The sequence below is a fragment of the Protobothrops mucrosquamatus genome, unplaced genomic scaffold (genome assembly GCF_001527695.2).
Source record: "Protobothrops mucrosquamatus isolate PMUCROS unplaced genomic scaffold, P.Mucros_1.0 scaffold164, whole genome shotgun sequence".
Taxonomy (NCBI): Eukaryota; Metazoa; Chordata; class Lepidosauria; order Squamata; family Viperidae; genus Protobothrops; species Protobothrops mucrosquamatus.
Genome location: NW_015386527.1, coordinates 762,243 through 780,435, shown reverse-complemented (window position 1 = coordinate 780,435; position 18,193 = coordinate 762,243). Strand labels below are relative to the sequence as shown.

The 18,193-nt window shown below is 39.3% G+C and overlaps 1 protein-coding gene across 1 annotated transcript in view; it reads left to right on the top strand.

The window, feature by feature from the left end:
• Positions 1–15,537, top strand: part of ZNF236 (zinc finger protein 236) — a 58,767-nt gene extending 43,230 nt beyond the window's left edge. Inside the window, 4 exon segments of the mRNA XM_015813540.1 lie at positions 4,823–5,020; positions 8,024–8,153; positions 9,711–9,887; positions 13,991–15,537. Coding sequence (XP_015669026.1) covers positions 4,823–5,020; positions 8,024–8,153; positions 9,711–9,887; positions 13,991–14,115 — 630 coding nt within the window. The 3' untranslated portion in view covers positions 14,116–15,537.
• Positions 15,538–18,193: the final 2,656 nt, after the last annotated feature.

Here is an 18,193-nt window from a genome sequence, read left to right as displayed (position 1 = left end):
TTCATTTAACTTCTCAGCAAGTTCTGCTTTTCTTTCAATACCAGTATCAGCCCCTTTGCCACTATAGCTGGTTTCTTATAGCTAACATGCTTTAATGTAGAGTTATGGTATCGCTATGATATATGGTATTTATTGATTGTTTCTTACTATTCATGAAATCTGTTTCTGAGGGTCACACGTAAGGAAATACTCTTGCTCTACTATCTATTCTCTTCTCTTTCCTGAAAACACTACAAGGTCCCTTCCAGCTCTATTCCTTTTCTCCCCTCCTTTCATTCTTATTCTCAACTAGTCCCATTTGGTTTGTGATTAATTTCTCTGACCACACTAATAATTTTTATGTCCTTGCATGTCTTCCTGTAAACATAAGCTGCAGATAGTTGCCTCACCTATCCGTTTGCCCTCTTCAATTTCATTGTCCACCACAAAGCTTCCTCTTTGCTGCCTTTCATAGAATTGTTTTTTTATTGCTTCAACAGTAACTAATTATGACACAAGACTGGAAAGTCTTACCTGATGATTTTTTGTTGTTCATGGGTAACGTCTCTTTCAATCTTAAGTCAAGGAACTGATGTCTAGACACGTTTTTTTTATTTGCTATTTGAAGAATACCACAGTAAAACATTTATGTAGTATTAAGACATAGAGACAGGCACAGACACACACATACAGAGTACATATATGTTATCATTCTATATGTAAACTATGTCAAGGGCTGTGGAAATGCTGCTCTAGTGAACATCTGTTGCTGATAGGGCTTAAGCCTAGAGCTTTCAGCCACAGTGCTTGAATTGCCTCTGGTTTTGCTCACAGAGTGGGAGTACTCAGAAAGATGGATTGATGGAGACATAAACGTTAGGAAAATTAATCAGGTAAGAACATTTCTGCATTCAAAGGTTTGCTTACATCTGGAAAGCATTTGTCTTTTTAACTTTTAGTCTTTCTTACAAATGTGGACAGGGTGACAGGCTGATTCCTGGCTAGTAGTAGGTGGGTATTGTTTTCTCAAAAGACTAGTAGGGCAGGTTCAATTTTAAATTATTTGAGTAGATAGAATCTCCTAGATTTCAGTTCCCCAATGCCTTCAGAACATTTAGGCAAATTGATGCTAAGCTATGGCTTTGTACTGTATATTTTCATAGTAATCCCATCAAGTTTACCTCTGGCATGTTTCCCCTTTTCCCTGCCCTCACCCCAACCATGGAGAATTTAACAGAATGTACAGAAAATCTTATTTTGAGGAATTAGAAAATGGAATATAAAGACTATAGGTTTCAATCTCCATTATACTAATCCAAATTGTGGTCATAATCGTTACAGTATTGACTTATGAGATTTACTTGGTAACTTAGGTTATACCCAAGTCATCTGCAGCAACTCAAACAATCCAAGTCCATATAACAAATACAGAACTCTGCATATCGAAACACTTTGCCCGGAAATAATAGCTTAATGTAAGCAGAATTGTTCCTGTGTTCCTCTGTACAGTTATAAGCACAACTATGATTTTAACTTTGGGTCTACGTATTCTTTTTGATCCATCCAACAACTTGGCTGAGATAGAAGTGTTGCGTTCTTGGTTTATTATTGCACCACAAATCAGCAAACATAGTTTGGAGCAAGCCAAGTCTTTGGGATTCAAACAGACATTATCATAAGACTTATTGCATATCAGGAATAGAAGTTTCTAAACTCCTATAGTGGAATGTGGGAAAGATTTTTGGAGAAGGGTGAAAAGATGCTGCCTAGAACAGGGCTTTTCAACCATTTTCACCCATTGTACCACTTTTAGGATATGGCAATATCCGAGTACCACCAGTCGCCTAGCAAGGTGTCAAAAATTTGATGACCAAAAAAAAAAAAAAAAGGAAAAAAGTGATAAAGTACAGGTAGTCCTCGACTTACAACAGTTCGCTTAATGACTTTTTGAAGTTACAATGGCACTGAAAAAAGTGCCCCCAAAGCCACAGCCGAGCAAGACACCTGCCTGCCCGCCCGAGTGCGCTCTTCCTCCTGTCCGAGGTTTTTATTGTGAGCATTTCTGTTGAGGATTGGCAGCGGGGGTGGGGGGTGTTTGGTTTTTATTCCCCCCGTCTGCTGGGTGGCTGCAGCAGTTTTTGGTCACTTCACATGACCCTGGGACACTGTGACTGTCATAAATATGAATCAGTTGCCAAGCATCTGAATGTAAATCACAAGACCCTGGAGATGCTGCAACATTCCAGCTGATTGGCGCTTCTTCTGGGCTCAGCAGAAGCGCCAGGATCAGCGCCGAGCTTCAGCTGGAGCCTGGAGCTGATCCTGGCGCTTCCACTGAGCCCTGACAGCCCCGAAGAAGCGCTGATCCTGGCACTTCCGCTGAGCCCTGACAGCCCTGCAGCTCCAGCCGTCTCTCGCTCAGGCTTGTGCGGTGCTGCCACCGGTTCAGCTCATTCCCCTCCGCCGCTACCACTTTTCAAGGATGGTCGCGTACCACCTGCCAGGTGCCAATGTACCACAGGTGGTACCCGTACCACTGGTTGAAAAGCCCTGGCCTAGAAAACAGTCAGATAAGAGAGGGCATAGTCCACATCTAGATAGTGGGCGGAGCAAAAGACTTGGAAGGAATCCTCCTTAGTTTCTTGAGCTGTAAAGGAGATGGCAGGAGATTTTACTTTCAGACTTGAAAGATTCGATTAATGTAGCTTTACCATAAAGTAGAATAGGCTTAGCTGGCTGTGTTTCCTGTCTGGCCTATCTGGTAAAGCTGACATCTCCTTTCCTCAAAAAGAAAAGAGGAAATTAAGTGAAATATGCATGAATGTTGGACTGTGAGGAGTCCTGGTGGCACAATGGTTAAAGTGCAGTATTTCAGGCTAACTCTGCCCACAGCCTGGAGTTTGATCCTAACGAGGCTCGAGGTTGACTCAGCCTTCCATCTTTCTGAAGTTGATAAAATGAGGGCCCAGGCTGTTGGGGGAATTATGCAAATAATGCTGACATTGTAAACTGCCTAGAGCAGGGATCCCCAACCCCAGGGCTGCAACTCACTACCAAGCCATGGCCTGTTTGAAACCCTACATAGCGAAAAAGAATAAAGAAAAAAAAAACAACAGTTAAAGCTAAAGGAAGAATTTATGAAATTAGAATCAGAACTACAAATAGATCCACAAAAGAAAACGCTTAAAAAACAAATGGAACTAATAAAACATAAAATAAATCTAGCAGAGGCCGAAAAAATTGGCGGAACAAATCAAAAGGGCCAAACAGAATTTTTTTTTGAAAATGCTAATAAACCGGGGAGGTGGTTAGCATACAAACCGAAAAAAGAAACTTGATAAATGAACTGCAAGGCTCAAAAGGAGATTTACAGTTAAAGAAATGATATAATTAAAAAAATAATTAAAGACTTTTATGAGACACTTTACGATACAGAGGAAACTTCTCAAGAAAAAATAAAGCACTATATTAAAAAAGCAGATTTACCAAAAATCCCAGAGAATATACAAAACATTTTAAATGAAAAAATTATCAATGATGGAGATGACAGAGGCTATAAAAAGACAAAAAGAAATGATAAGACTCCAGGTCCCGACGGATTACCACAGAGTTTTATAAATGTCTACAAGACACTCTAAGTCCAATAATGAAATAACTATGTGATGAAGTACTTTTAGAGGCTAAAATGCCAAATACATGGACAAAGATGATTAGGAGACTGGAGGCTAAAACATATAAAGAACGGCTGCTGGAATTGGGTATGTCTAGTCTCTAATGAAGAGAAGGACGAGGGGGGACATGATAGCAGTGTTCCAATATCTCAGGGGCTGCCACAAAGAAGAGGGAGTCAAGCTATTCTCCAAGGCGCCTGAAGGCAGGACAAGAAGTAATGGATGGAAACTAACCAAAGAGAGAAGCAACCTAAAACTAAGGAGAAACCTCCTGACAGAACAATTAACCAGTGGAACAACCTGCCTCCAGAAGCGGTGAATGCTCCAACACTGGAAGTCTTTAAGAAGAGACTGGACAGCCATTTGTCCGAAATGGTATAGGGTTTCCTGCCTAAGCAGGGGGTTGGACTCGATGACCTCCAAGGTCCCTTCCAACTTTATTATTATTATTATTATTATTATTATTATTATTATTATTATTATTATTATTATTATTATTATTATTATTATTAAAGCTAACATCACTTTAATACCCAAAGAAACAGGGCTGTGCGAGTGATGGGCAAGCACGCATGTACGTGCGAAGCTCCACTCCCGCAAACGGAGGGCACTTGAGCAGAGGGTGCTTGTGCTCGCATATGAAGCTCCATTCTATATAATATAATCATAATTTTATAATAATAATATCAGGAGTGTAGGCTTGATTGGGAAACTGGAAAAAAACACCCTAAAAAAAGTTTATACAGAAGATGAAGAGGCAGTTGCCTGTTATGATTGATAAACTGATCCTGCCTTCTTAGTCAATGTGCGAGGGATAATTTAATAGCAGAATAATCTCTTGTCATATAATGAAACAGACATTCATGGAGAAATCAGTATCCCTAATTTGGGGTGAAAAAATATTAAACACCCTTATTCTTTTACCAGGTTACTGATGTGTGATGTGTGATCTGTATCCACATATGTATATACGTATCTTGCAGGAAGTTGCTAACAAGATTACTAATCCCTTATTACATGGAAGAATTGGGGTAATACATGTGTCAAAGCTGTATAATAAAATTAAGCGCTTGAGATGTAATTGTATCACATCTGAAAAGGCAATTAAATGTTCTCACAAGTGTTGTATTTGCCATAATTATTTGCCTGTGTATTTTATGTCCCTGTTACAGGTGAGTGAGGTTTCTCCAACTCCGTCAAAAAGTATTCAAATGGAAAAAGAGGCCCGTGTGCATCATTGTTTTGAGTGTAGTCAAACGTTTGCTTCGATCACCATGCTAATGCAGCACAGTAAGGAAGTTCATGGAAAAGAAAGAATCCACGTCTGTCATATTTGCAATAAAGCCTTCAAACGAGCCACGCATCTTAAGGTACGAGACGAAATTAAGCAGTTTTAATAAAAATTTTAAAAGCCAGCTGGGTGGACTTTGGGCTGATCACTGTCTCAGCTCACAATACCAGGCTTGGGTGACAAGCTGGTTGGACAGTTCCTGTTGCAGCCAATACTGGATTGATCCGAGGGTGGTGGTGGGAAGGACCTTGCACTTGCAGGAAAATGCCATGAAGGAAAAAAATAATGGGAACCTGTGATCAGTCTTGTCTTGCCTCTGAAGTTTAGCAGTTGAGCCTGGTTATTAGTTGGATAGGAGACTTCCAAGTAACATCAGGGTATTTGGGAAAAGTAGGGACTTGAAGGCATCTCCCAGAAGAAGGAAAGAAGAAATGGCGACCTTATTGCTGTCAAGAAAACAACATGGACTTGTCAATGGGTGTTACCATGATTTGTAGTAACTTTACCATGGTAGAACTATAGAACAGGGCTTTTCAACCTTTTTCACCCATTGTACCACTTTTAGGATATGGCAATATCCGAGTACCACCAGTCACCTAGCAAGGTGTCAAAAATTTGATGACCCCCCCCAAAAGGAAAAAAGTGATAAAAGTACAGGTAGTCCTCGACTTACAACAGTTCGCTTAATGACTGTTTGAAGTTACAATGGCATTGAAAAAAGTGCCCCCCAAGCCACAGCCGAGCAAGACACCTGCCTGCCCCCCGGCAGCGCTCTTCCTCCTGTCCGAGGTTTTCATTGTGAGCATTTCTGTTGAGGATTGGCAGCGGGGGTGGGGTGGGGGGTGTTTGGTTTTTATTCCCCCCGTCTGCTGGGTGGCTGCAGCAGGTTTTGGTCACTTCACATGACCCTGGGACACTGTGACCGTCATAAATATGAATCAGTTGCCAAGCATCTGAATGTAAATCACAAGACCCTGGAGATGCTGCAACATTCCAGCTGATCGGCGCTTCTTCTGGGCTCAGCAGAAGTGCCAGGATCAGTGCCGAGCTTCAGCTGGAGCCTGGAGCTGATCCTGGCGCTTCCACTGAGCCCTGACAGCCCCGAAGAAGTGCTGATCCTGGCGCTTCCGCTGAGCCCTGACAGCCCTGCAGCTCCAGCCGTCTCTCGCTCAGGCTTGTGCGTTGCTGCCACCGGTTCAGCTCATTCCCCTCCCCCGCTACCACTTTTCTAGGATGGTCGCATACCACCTGCCAGGTGCCAATGTACCACAGGTGGTACCCGTACCACTGGTTGAAAAGCCTTGCTATAGAAAACCTAAGGAGAAGTTTTGCAACATTTTCTATACAACAGAACAAAATAATTCAACAATATCTGGGATCAGCTTCCAAAGCATCACATTTGCGTCTGTTTGAACAATTTAAAAATAAGCTCTTTGCATATCACCCTGCCATGCATAGTGCAGAACACCTTTTTTAAAGGTTTTGCACAACCCTGACACTTAATTCAATTTTGCACTGCCTTCAGGATTCCAGATTTGTTTGATCTTATTGTTGGAATATCCATGCTTCCATTTTTCGCATTTATTCAAATGGAGGGCTGTACTATCAATTCTTCAGCTCTGTACTTCCATGGTAACTATTAATTGGAGCGAAGCACTTTTTCTAGCAAATGAGCAAACTTCCTTCCAGGTGCTCATTTTTTACAGAAAGGATTTTGTTCCTCTTGGCAGTACAGGCAATGCAATTCCATGGCCCTTCATTGATTTTCCTAACCTCTGTGTTTTAGTATTTCATTAAAACCTTGAAAAAGATTTTATGAAGACAAAGTGTTCAAAAGTGTTAGCCCAGTTGCTTGTGTGTTCTTGCTTTGCTATTTTATTTAATGTTGCAATCATAAATATCGTTATATTTTATTTTATTATGTTACCTTAAACATTATTTTAAGTACGAATTAGCAGGACATTCCACTTGTTATCCAGAATGCTAAATCTTAGTTTGAAGAGAAAAAGAAATATTTCATTCTGAATCATAGTTTGCTTGAATAAAAATTAGAAACTGTTATGTTTGAATGTAAATGAATAAGCAGTTCTTTATACATCTGGAATCTAGGCACATGTGGTGCTTATCTTTCTAATATATATAGAAATTATAAATAGCAGAATAACAGAGTTGGAAGGGACTAGTCTTCTAGCCCAACCCCCTGCTCAAGCAGGAAACCTTATACCAGTGATGGCGAACCTTTTAGAGACTGAGTGCCCAAACTGCAACCCAAAACCCACTTATGCATCGTCGAGTGCCGGGTGGGTGTGGCCCATTGGGTGGGTGTTGCCCATTGGGTGGGCGTGGCTGCGGTGGTAACGGCAGACTGGGTGGGACTAAAAAGTTCAATCAATCAATTCCAACTTTGCAAGATCTTTTTTTTCCCCGCGAGAAGTTGAAATTGACTGATTGAACCTTTTTTTTTTTGCACACGGCGGCGGAGGCCTAAACCAAAAAGGTTTTATAAAACCCAGCTGAAGACCTAGGACTGGGGTGACAGTGCGCGTGCCCACAGAGAGGGCTCTGAGTGCCGCTTCTGGCACCCGTGCCATAGGTTCACCACCACTGCCTTATACCATTTCAGACAGGTTGTCCAATCTTTTCTTAAAAACCTCCAGTCTTAGAGCACTCACAGCTTCTGAAGGCAAGCCATTCTACTGATTAATATTTCCTTAGATTGGTTCTCTCCTTGATTACTTTCCATCTGTTGCTTCTTGTCCTGCCTTCAGTTTTTTGCAGAATAGGTTGACCCCCTCTTCTTCGTGGAAGCCCCTTAGATTTGGAACATTGCTATTATGTCAACCCTAGTCCTTCTTTTAATTAAACTAGACATACATAGCAGTCTGTCTGTCTTTGAAGTGTGGCATTCCACGAGCCATTGCACATTTATTGTCCTTTCGCTCTGAGTTATGTAACATCCCTGGGCCAGATCTGCAAAATGAATAGAGGGTTGTAGAAACTGGAACCACATTAACACGCCTCCAAATATATTTCTGTTATTAAAAAAAATGTGCCAAATGAAATGTATTTTGTCTTTGATTAGGAGCATATGCAAACGCATCAGGATGGACCATCACTGAGTTCCCAAAAGCCAAGAGTATTTAAATGTGATACTTGTGAAAAAGCCTTTGCTAAACCAAGTCAATTGGAAAGACATAGTCGCATCCATACAGGTAACTAAACAGTACTGAGTGATACCCATTGCAGTATTTGAGGTTAGATTCTAACCATTCTGCTAATTATATCTAAATCACCAATGGCAAAGAAGCCTCTTTTTTTTAATACCATGCATTTTTGAGGCTATTAATATTGAGAAAACTCACCCTGATTGCAATTCATGACTTGTAGACATAACATATTAGACAAAGTATCTAAGGCAGTGGTTCTCAACCTTTTTAATGCCGCGACCCCAACCGGTCGTAAGTCGAGGACTAAACCGGTCGTACGTCGAGGACTAAACCGGTCGTAAGTCAAGGACTAAACCGGTTGTAAGTCGAGGACTACCCAACCGGTCGTAAGTCGAGGACTTTCCCTGCCTGGGAGCGCCGCGCATGCGTGGTTCCGCCCCCTGTGCCGGCCGAGGCATAGCTGGCAAGCGGCAGAGACGGAGCAGGCCGACCACCAGCTGGCCCAGCCCAAGGGAGGTAAGGCACCCGCGGGAAAAGGGGAAAAAAATGGCGGACAAAAAAAATGGCAGACAAAAAAAATGGCGGACAGCCTTGCTTGGCGACCCCCATGAAATGGTCGATCGACCCCAAATGGGGTCCCGACCCACAGGTTGAGAACCACTGACTTAAGGTATCTACTTGCACTGCTGTCCTCTTCATGAAAGACAGTTCTCATCTGTAGGTGCTGCCCTTCAAGATAGAAGGGTCCAGAAGGGTGGAACCAATTCTGACGAGCTGCAGAACCTCTCTTATTTAATTGGATTTTCTCCTCCATATTCTATGTATCCTGCTTTGATGGCTTCCCATTTTCTCTGCAGTGGTAGAGGATATAACATAAACATTGTACATATGTAGAGGATATAACATAAACACTGCACATATGGATATTTGTCTGTCTGACATTATTTCTATTGTAACTGCAGTATGCTCAAATCAGATACATTATTTGAAAACAAATGGAGAAAATGCCATGTTGCCTGGGGAGTATGTGTAGTGAAAGAGAAATAAGAGTCTTCAGCCACTTTGTGATATTTGGGGAGGGTCATATTTCTAGGCTAACTTTCAAGTAGAATTGCTGCATCCCCTCAATATGTTAGCATAGGTGACCCTTAAGGAATTTATTAAAGTGACTTTTGTTTGAATAATATGATGGTTATTTTGCACGAATATAGGCTAAGAAAATCAGCTTGCCATTTTATTGTCCCATAGCAACTTCCAGCATACTGTTGGAACATTTGTGACCAAAAGCCCTAAGCCCATGTGGCTTGTAATGGGCTAGAATTCAGGGGTAGGCAACCTTGGCTCTTTTATGACTCGTGGACTTCAACTCCCAGAATTCCTGAGCCAGCCATGGCTGGCTCAGGAATTCTGGGAGTTGAAGTCCACGAGTCATAAAAGAGCCAAGGTTGCCTACCCCTGGGCTAGATGATTGCTTAGTTCACATGAAGTGAGAAAGATACTTTTCAGGTCACGTTTGAGGGAATGGGAAGTTTAAGGAATCTTTGTTGCTATTTACCTTTGTGTCAATTCATCTGTTCTTGTTTCTCTGCTTCTTCACCAAAGGTGAGCGGCCCTTTCAGTGTACCTTGTGTGAGAAAGCTTTTAACCAGAAGAGTGCACTGCAAGTTCACATGAAAAAACATACAGGAGAAAGGCCGTACAAATGCGATTACTGTACAATGGGCTTCACCCAGAAAAGCAACATGAAGCTTCATATGAAACGGGCTCATGGCTATTCTGGTAATGTGATATTTGCTATGAGAAAGTTTGACATATCTCTTTATTTTATAGCATTATACTGAAGAGACTCAACATTTCTAATTTTCTTGGATTGTACCAAGCACTATAAGAACTGGGCTTTGTGCTCTGGCTCTTAATTTTTAGAATAATGCATGGTAGGGGGTATTAATGTAATTCAGTTGCTTATTGAGCAGAAATGTTTTCAGTTGTGCAGTACAGTTATATTCCAGGCCAGTTATACCCGTGGCATAGTTGTTGAGAAGTATTGAGGAATCCTACTTCATATGGTGGTTGCTTTAAAGCTGGAAGGAGGAGCCATCATGTACTCTACGCCAAGTTTGAAGACCCCTGATCTAACTAATACATAAATTAATTATTTCAGTCCTGTATTTGAATTTGAAAAAGCATTTTGGAACACTCTTAAGTTTTCCCATTTTGTGCCTGAAAAAATAAAATGTAAGGCAAAAATGCGAGCCCCAAGAATGAAAATAGGGTGTGATGCATTAGCCATGTCTCCCAGCCAAATTGTCACATATTCAGACTTTTGCGTTGCAATGCAAAGAAATATTTAGGTGCCAAATTCTGCTTGCTTTGGAGAAAACAAGTAGATGAATTTAAATGTTATTTTAATTTTTTATAAGATAGTTCTTTCATAGGAGATAGAAGGAGAAGCTATTGGATTGGGTTGACATGAAGGGGGAAGCCTTAAAAAACACGAAACAGAACTGTAAGAATTGGAATGGAGGTCTGGAAAAATGACTGACAGTTTAAAATGGAGTCAACAGTAGTGGCAGTGATTGCAGTGGTAAAGACAGTTATGAGGCATAGTCTGAAAACCAGAAGAGGATGAAGAGCATTGAGGGACAATAACTAACTAGTCCATAAGGCAGAATAAGGTCCCAGGAGATAATAGAAGAAGAGAAGATCAAAGCCATCCAGATTAAAGGCACTTGCAGAGCATCTGAGAGAGACTGGGAGAAATATGGTCATCAATCTCTATAAATCCTGCTTTAACTCTTGAATGAAGGCAAAGGTAGGTTTGAAAATACAGTGGCACATACAATATGGGTTTAAAGTTGTAATATATTCTATATTTTTTAGAGTAAAATCTTGAGTTTGGAAAAATGTTCTTGGTACATTTTAATAACAAACGGCAATACTGGCTTATCATCTAAGGCTAGGAGTGAGAAAATATTCAAAATTATATACAATTAACTATGCTTGAGGCTGAGAAAACAAAAGTAGTTTGTTAATCCCTTTATCCCATTCACACATTTATAAGGACATTTATTTGCTAGTAAACTGNAGTAAACTGATTGTTGTTGCTATTTAAATAAATGTTCAGGGTGTGGGATCCTTGTCTGTCCCATATGCCAGAGTTAAGGGATATCTACCAAGTAGATATACCAAGGCAGGAAGGTACATCATTAAACTGTGCCAAGAACATTTTTCTAAACTCAAGATTTTACTCTAAAGATTATAGAACTTTAAACCAGGGGTCTCCACTACCAGGCCACGTGAAGGGATGGCCACTGCACGCGCACATGTGCGTGCATTCACCCCCCACTTGTGCTGTGGCAAGCATACCGCCAGCGCTAGCGCCACCCTGCCCCGAACGTCCCACCTGCGCTAGCACCACCCTGCCCCAAGCGTCCCACCGGTGCTAGCGTCGCCCCACCCCTGAGCGTCCTGCCAGCGCTAGCGTCACCCTGCCCCCTGAGCATCCCGCTGGCACTAGCATCGCCCCACCCCTGAGCAGGGCAGTACATGAAACCAAACTCCCTCTGGTCCGCAGAAAAAAATGCTCTCCACGGAACCGGTCCCTGGTGCTGAAAAGGTTGGGGACCTCTGCTTTAAACCCATATTGTATGTGCTATTCTATTTTCAAACCTACAGTACCTCTGTCTTCATTCAAGAGTTAAGCAAGGGTTTATAGAGACTGATGACAAAATTTCTCCCTGACATTTTCAGATGCTCTGCAAGTGGCCTTTTTTAGGAAGGATTTGATCTTCTCACCTTCTATAATCTTGTGGGAACCTATTGGCCTTCTGGACTAGTAAATTATTATCGCTCAATGTTTTTTGTTCTTTTTTGATCTTAAGGCTATATCTAACAACTGTCTTTAGCATTGCAATTACTACCCAATCCAACTCAAATTTACCAGACCACATTGTACTTATTACAATAAAATGATTTCTACAGCAGTTTAAAATGGAGTTGAAAATAGTGGCTTTTTGATCAATACGTGTATTGGCTATTAGAGATGAAGATGTGAGGCAATCTATTTGCTTTGCTTATATATGATAGATTCTGGAGCAAGTCTTGCTTTCCCATTTATTCGGGGATCTCTAGGAAGGCCAAGAGTTAATTATCAGGAAAGCATCACTGAGTCAATAAGATGAAATCACAAACTCCCAAACCTGCATGCATCATCTTTTATATAAATATGATGCATGCAAGTTTAATTTATAAATTATTCGTCTTCAAAGGAGAATAAGTCTGCTTTTCCTTTTGTATAAGTCCTATTATAGGAGTCCTTGGTTAACAACTGTTCATTCAGTGACCTTTTGAAATTATGATGGTGCTAAAGGAGTGGTATTTACCACTGGTTCTCAAAGGTTTGGCTGTCCCAGCACCCCTGCCGTCACGTGATGCTTGGCAATTGTTTCATACTTTTGATAGGTGTGGCATCCTGTGGTCATATGAATATCATTTGGAACCTTCCCTGCCAGCTCACAAGCAAAGTAAATGGGGATGCCAGCAGGGAAGGTTGCTAGTTGTTCCCACCAATTTTCTCCCGAACATCTTTGCTACGGAGTACCGAATCCCAGGGATTTCATGTTAGCACCCTTCCCTTGCCAGCCTGTCCATCCACATCCTCCCTGGCTTGCATGCACTTGCCTCTCACCACAACACCCCCTCCCCAGCCCACACGGACTCACACCCTCACCACAGCACCCTCTCCCCATTTGGGGAGCACTCACTGGAGCACCCCACCCCTCTTCCATAGTACTAGCCCTCCTGCCTGCCTGCTTGTGAGCCGTAGGGGACTTGAGATTTCTCACTGGCTTTCCCTTGACTTTTTGAGAAGTCTGCAGGAAGTCGCAAGTTGTGGCCATATGAGGTCCTTGCCTAATACCCATGATGCTCACTTAATGGCATCAGTAAGAACTTACAGGCTTGCCAATGCTTAATGCTATGGTCATGTGATACCACTTTATGACTACACCATTAGCAATGGGAATTCCAATCCCAATTACTGTGGTTAAGCGAGGACTACCTGTAATGAACAAGAAGGCCCTTTTCTTTTCTAGAGAGTATGTTGACATGAAGTAAAACACTGCATATTTAATTGATGTCACAATAATGTTAAAAACCCAGTGGCTATACTTTAGAAACTTGATTATATTGTAAGTAGACCTATGATTTGCAATACATCTGGTTTGCTAAAAGAAAAGCAGCCATTCTTCTCTGGTATACCTCTAAGAGACATAACAAATAAAAAAATATATTCGGTCTTTTTTCTTTCTATTTGTGAAATTTCTTTGGATTTGTATTCATCGTGCAATTTTGATGGCTATATTGTGAATGAATACAGCTGCAGAAACTGCATTAAATGACGAGGTTGGAAAGTAGAATGTATGGATGACAACTTCTCTATGTTACTTTCTTAATCACAAAAAAGTATTTATGCATGTAGAGTTCCATTACCTTTGAGGACTGACACATAAATTTTAATAGACATAAATTAAATATTGATTTTTCTGAACAAACTACTCTGTTAAAAGAAACGGACATACCACAGACTTGAACCGCATGTAGTGCTCTGTGTCAAAATGATAGCAGTAAAGAAAAGTGATGAGCACCCCTTTGAAAATGAATATCCTTTAAATTAAAATTATGATAGGTATTTACTCAAAACAAACCTCACTAATTTCCCTTACTCCCAGGCTCTTATTCTTATATTTCCTTTTTTCAGACCCTCCCCTTTGCAAATCATTGCTGTGTAGTCAGTAAAATATCTTTCAGATTTAATTTTCTGCTGTTTGCCTGAAGGCTTTATGCCATCTCTCTTACTCTTCTTTATCTTTTTATTATGATAGGTGCAGTGCAAGAATCAACCAGTCATCAAGGACAGGAAGGCGAAGACATTAATCGTGCTCTGAATTTGGAAGAAGTTGTTCAAGAATCTTCAAATGAGTGGCAGAGTATAACCAATATTTTTTGATGACTATAAGATGAAAGCTCCAAATGCTTTCAGGACTAGAATTTTTTTTTTCTTCTAAAAATAGTCATCTGTGGATTTTTACTATTAAAGCATATTGCAAATAATAAGGATGATATAGCTTTTTAAATATGATGAAACACCTAAATGAATTTCTGTCTTTTGTAAGCATATAGAATATTTGAGAAACATCCGATAAACTTTGCTGTATTGTCTACAATCAGTGATCTCAGGTAGATGGAACTTGTTTATCTTTTTTCATTCCACCATAAGTGTATTCTCTAAAACAGAAATACACCCAGACCTTGAAATCAGTGAAGAGTGAATCTGAAATAGGCCTTCAGGATGTTCTGTCAATCATGAGGATGTCTTGAGTATTTAAAACAAATAAAATCTTATGGGTGCCGTAGACAGCGCAGATAGTACATGATCTAAGGCTGTTTTAGACCATTAATTGGTGTTGCAGATATGTCAGGATGATAGCGCGTATTCATTTTGTTTGATGACTGTTATTATTTCTCAGCTTTAAACTCAGCAATAATTCAAATGAACACTTAACAACTGAGATTCCATGAGGTAAATGATAAACACATATATTTTCATATAGATCTTTCAGCAGAAAAACCTTTTGCTGAATAACCATAAAAATATAAGCCATATATTCAAGACGGTAGGACTTATAAGACTATATATTCCCTTAAGAAGACCAAATCAGCTGCAGGTTACGTTACAGCACAGTCATTCTGAAAGATAGCTCCAGATTAGAAGTTCTTGTTACTATTGTCATCAATTTGTCTTGACAGTTATAAAATGTTTAAAGACTACCTAGGCTTTTTCAGTATTACTCTGAAAGGTCCCATTTATTTGGAAGAGGTATAATCATATCAAAACACCCACATTGGAACAAAGCGTATGTTCTGTTTTAGTCATTCCAAAGACAGAAAGATCTTGCTTAATTTTACTTAGAAATTTTAAAATTTCTTTATATGTTATATATATGTGTGTGTGTATATATACAGATATTTAAGCCTCTGTGTGGCTGATGAGTATATTTTGTAAATAATAATTCCAGTTTCAAGAAGTGTTTATAAAGTTTTCAACTTTAGATGAACATTTCAAAATCAGTATTGATTCATTTTAATGTAATGTAGACATGTTATATCTTTATGAAAATATTATTGCTTTTAATTTGTTTCTCGGTTCCAGAAAAAAAAAACTATCTGTACATATAATTTATATTTTGTGTATTATAAGACTAGTACTTTCTATTTTCCAAAAAAAGGAAAAAAAATCACTGCTTTTGATAGGACATCTCATAATTTTTTTGTTAACTCTGGACATATGTATATAAGTAATATAGCTGGTGACTTGAAAATAACACTTTTGTTATGTGGAAATATTTAAGTCAAACATGTTGAATAATATTAATTTTTTTCCAAACATGGTTTTCTGTCTGATATGTTATTCCTTTTCAGGGGTATGAAGTAGGTATTCTTATTGATGGGAATAATTAGTATGCCTGAACTGATGCATGGCAGATATTTCAGGCTATTCTGCTATCTTCGCCTTGAATATTTTTTCCATTTCAAAGAGTTTTTTCTACCAGCTTTATTGAAAGTGTTTTGCTTGTTTGCAAATAATTTTTGTGCTCATTGATATCTTTATGTGATTGGAAGAACATAATATCTTTAAGAAAAGAAGAAACAGCATTATGTATACTGTGCATCTACACAATCTGTTGCACATCACCAAAGGCACACAAATTCACATATTTCCATATTTATTTTTTAACTACAACGTACGAAGTTAGCTCCATTTGCTATTCTTTTCTGTGGCCTGTTTGAAGTCCTAAGTAAAAGATATGTAGAAATATTATGGAGATTAAGGAAACTGATCTTAAATGTACAATTAATAATAATCTAGTCTAAACCATCAAGTCTACTAATATATTAAATGCATATGCCGCCAACTCCCAGTGACTCAGGGCATATATTATAAATGGCAAACCAGTGGACCAAATCTACCCTGTCTCGATTATGGAACTTAACTAAAAGACACTTACACCTCTCAATATTTTATTGTCCTCAAAAATCACCTCTAGTTAAGCTGCAAGACAGACTATAATTGTTGAGATGGTTATTTTGAACAGGAAGTAGTTTGAGTCACCATTTTGCACTGAATTACTAAATCAAAATCTTAATGAGAAGTCTACCTTGTTCTTGACAAGAAGGCAAGAATATATTCATTCAGGCAAACAATACTGAGACTGACAAATAATTCAGAAGATCAGCTGTTGCCACAATTATGTATGGCTTATTGTCACTTGTTTTTCTTTGTTTTGCATACCAAGAGTACCCAGCTGAAAACCTTTAGCACTTAAGAACATAAACAATGCTCTGCTCTATTGAGCCCCTCATCAATTAGCTCAGAAATCTGTTCTCACAATGGCTAACCAAACAACACAAGGACGCCCACAGCTCTCCCAGGAGATGGCCTTCAGAAGCTGTCACACTGCCATCAAAGCTAAGGGTCATTGATTCCCATGTCTTCTGTGAATTGTCCAACCCTTTTCTTGAAGCCAGCCCAACTGGTAGCCAGGCCCAATTCTTATACAAGCAGATTCTAAAGTGTAATTATGTATTGTGTAACAAAAAAAATGCTGAACAAGCTTGCCTTTAGGGCTTTATGAGCAATCCTAGGATAGTGAGCTTTGGGACAATTGGGAAAGCAGTGTGGGAGAAGGGTTCTCTAAGCTTTTCTCCTGAAATATGAGCTTTATAAGAGAAGGCTGAGACGAACTCTTGACACAGACAGAGGTGAAGAAAAATGATAATTTCATTTCTAAAAATGAAAAGCCGTGTTTCACTATGACAGAGGTCTCCAAACTTGGCAACTTTAAGACTTGTGGACTTTAGTTCCCAGAATTCCCAGAATGCTGGCTGGGGAATTCTGGGAGTTGAAGTCCACAAGTCTTAAAAAGTTGCCAAGTTTGGAGACCCCTGCCCTATAAAGCTATTTTAAGGGGGGGGGGTCTGTTTATGCCATTCTTTCAAATCTTCATGTCTTTTTATAGTATTGTCCTATAAATCATATAATATATTCTTTTTCTAAGCCGCCTAGAGTTGTGTTGTTCAGTTTGAACAGCCATATATACTCTTTAAATGTTTATGTGAAGGTTAGATACTGCATCTCTGGAAAATGACAGAAAGTTGTAAAAGAAGATACTGTATAGAGCTCCGGTATTTTTTAATCTAATTTTAAATGTATCTACCTCAGAATTATATGAATTTCACAGGAGACTATTTCACAATTAGAGAGAGGGTCCAGTGTCATGCTGGATTATATTTTCTCTCAAACAGAATCAATAACTCATTAAATAAATATTAGATTTAGAGAATGTAAAAGTAAACTTCTCTCAGAAACTCTTTCAGATGAAAGGAATGCTCATTTTCCTTTTATCACATTGTAGTTTAGGTCGATGAAGGAAGCGTGCCTAAACTCATACAGATACTGGTCTATGATTTGATTATACATATATTATCCTCTTGCTTGTCTAATTTTTCATATTCTTTTGTTAGCCTGATTAATTTGCAGCTAATTTATATTTTAGGAAAAAGAAAGGAAAATATTACTTGCCTCGGGGAATGATTTAAGATGAATACCATGCATTTATGAACCTAGGAAACACAAGTCTCGGGGGAAATTTGATAGTATCTACAAAAACTCTAAATACGTCTAATCAGCCAGAGGCTTTGTTGCATTAAGATATTATTTGAATGTAAAATAATTGCTCTCTTCTATTATGTTCTATGCAGATTTCTTGGCAAGTTAGGTTAGACTGAGCTCATTGTCAGTCAATGTAACTTTTTCCATCTATAAATGTTTTGGGAATTGTTGAAGAAAATATCAGGCATTTTCCCACAGTATTAAGCTGTAGGATCTTGCAATTTTTTTTTACATTTTCCCAATAGTTAAAATTGCTAAATTTTAGGATAACAGAATATGGGATAATTTTTTCCTTGTTTTTGAAAATCACTATACCATTATCATTCATTGGACAATTCCACATTATACCTCTGGT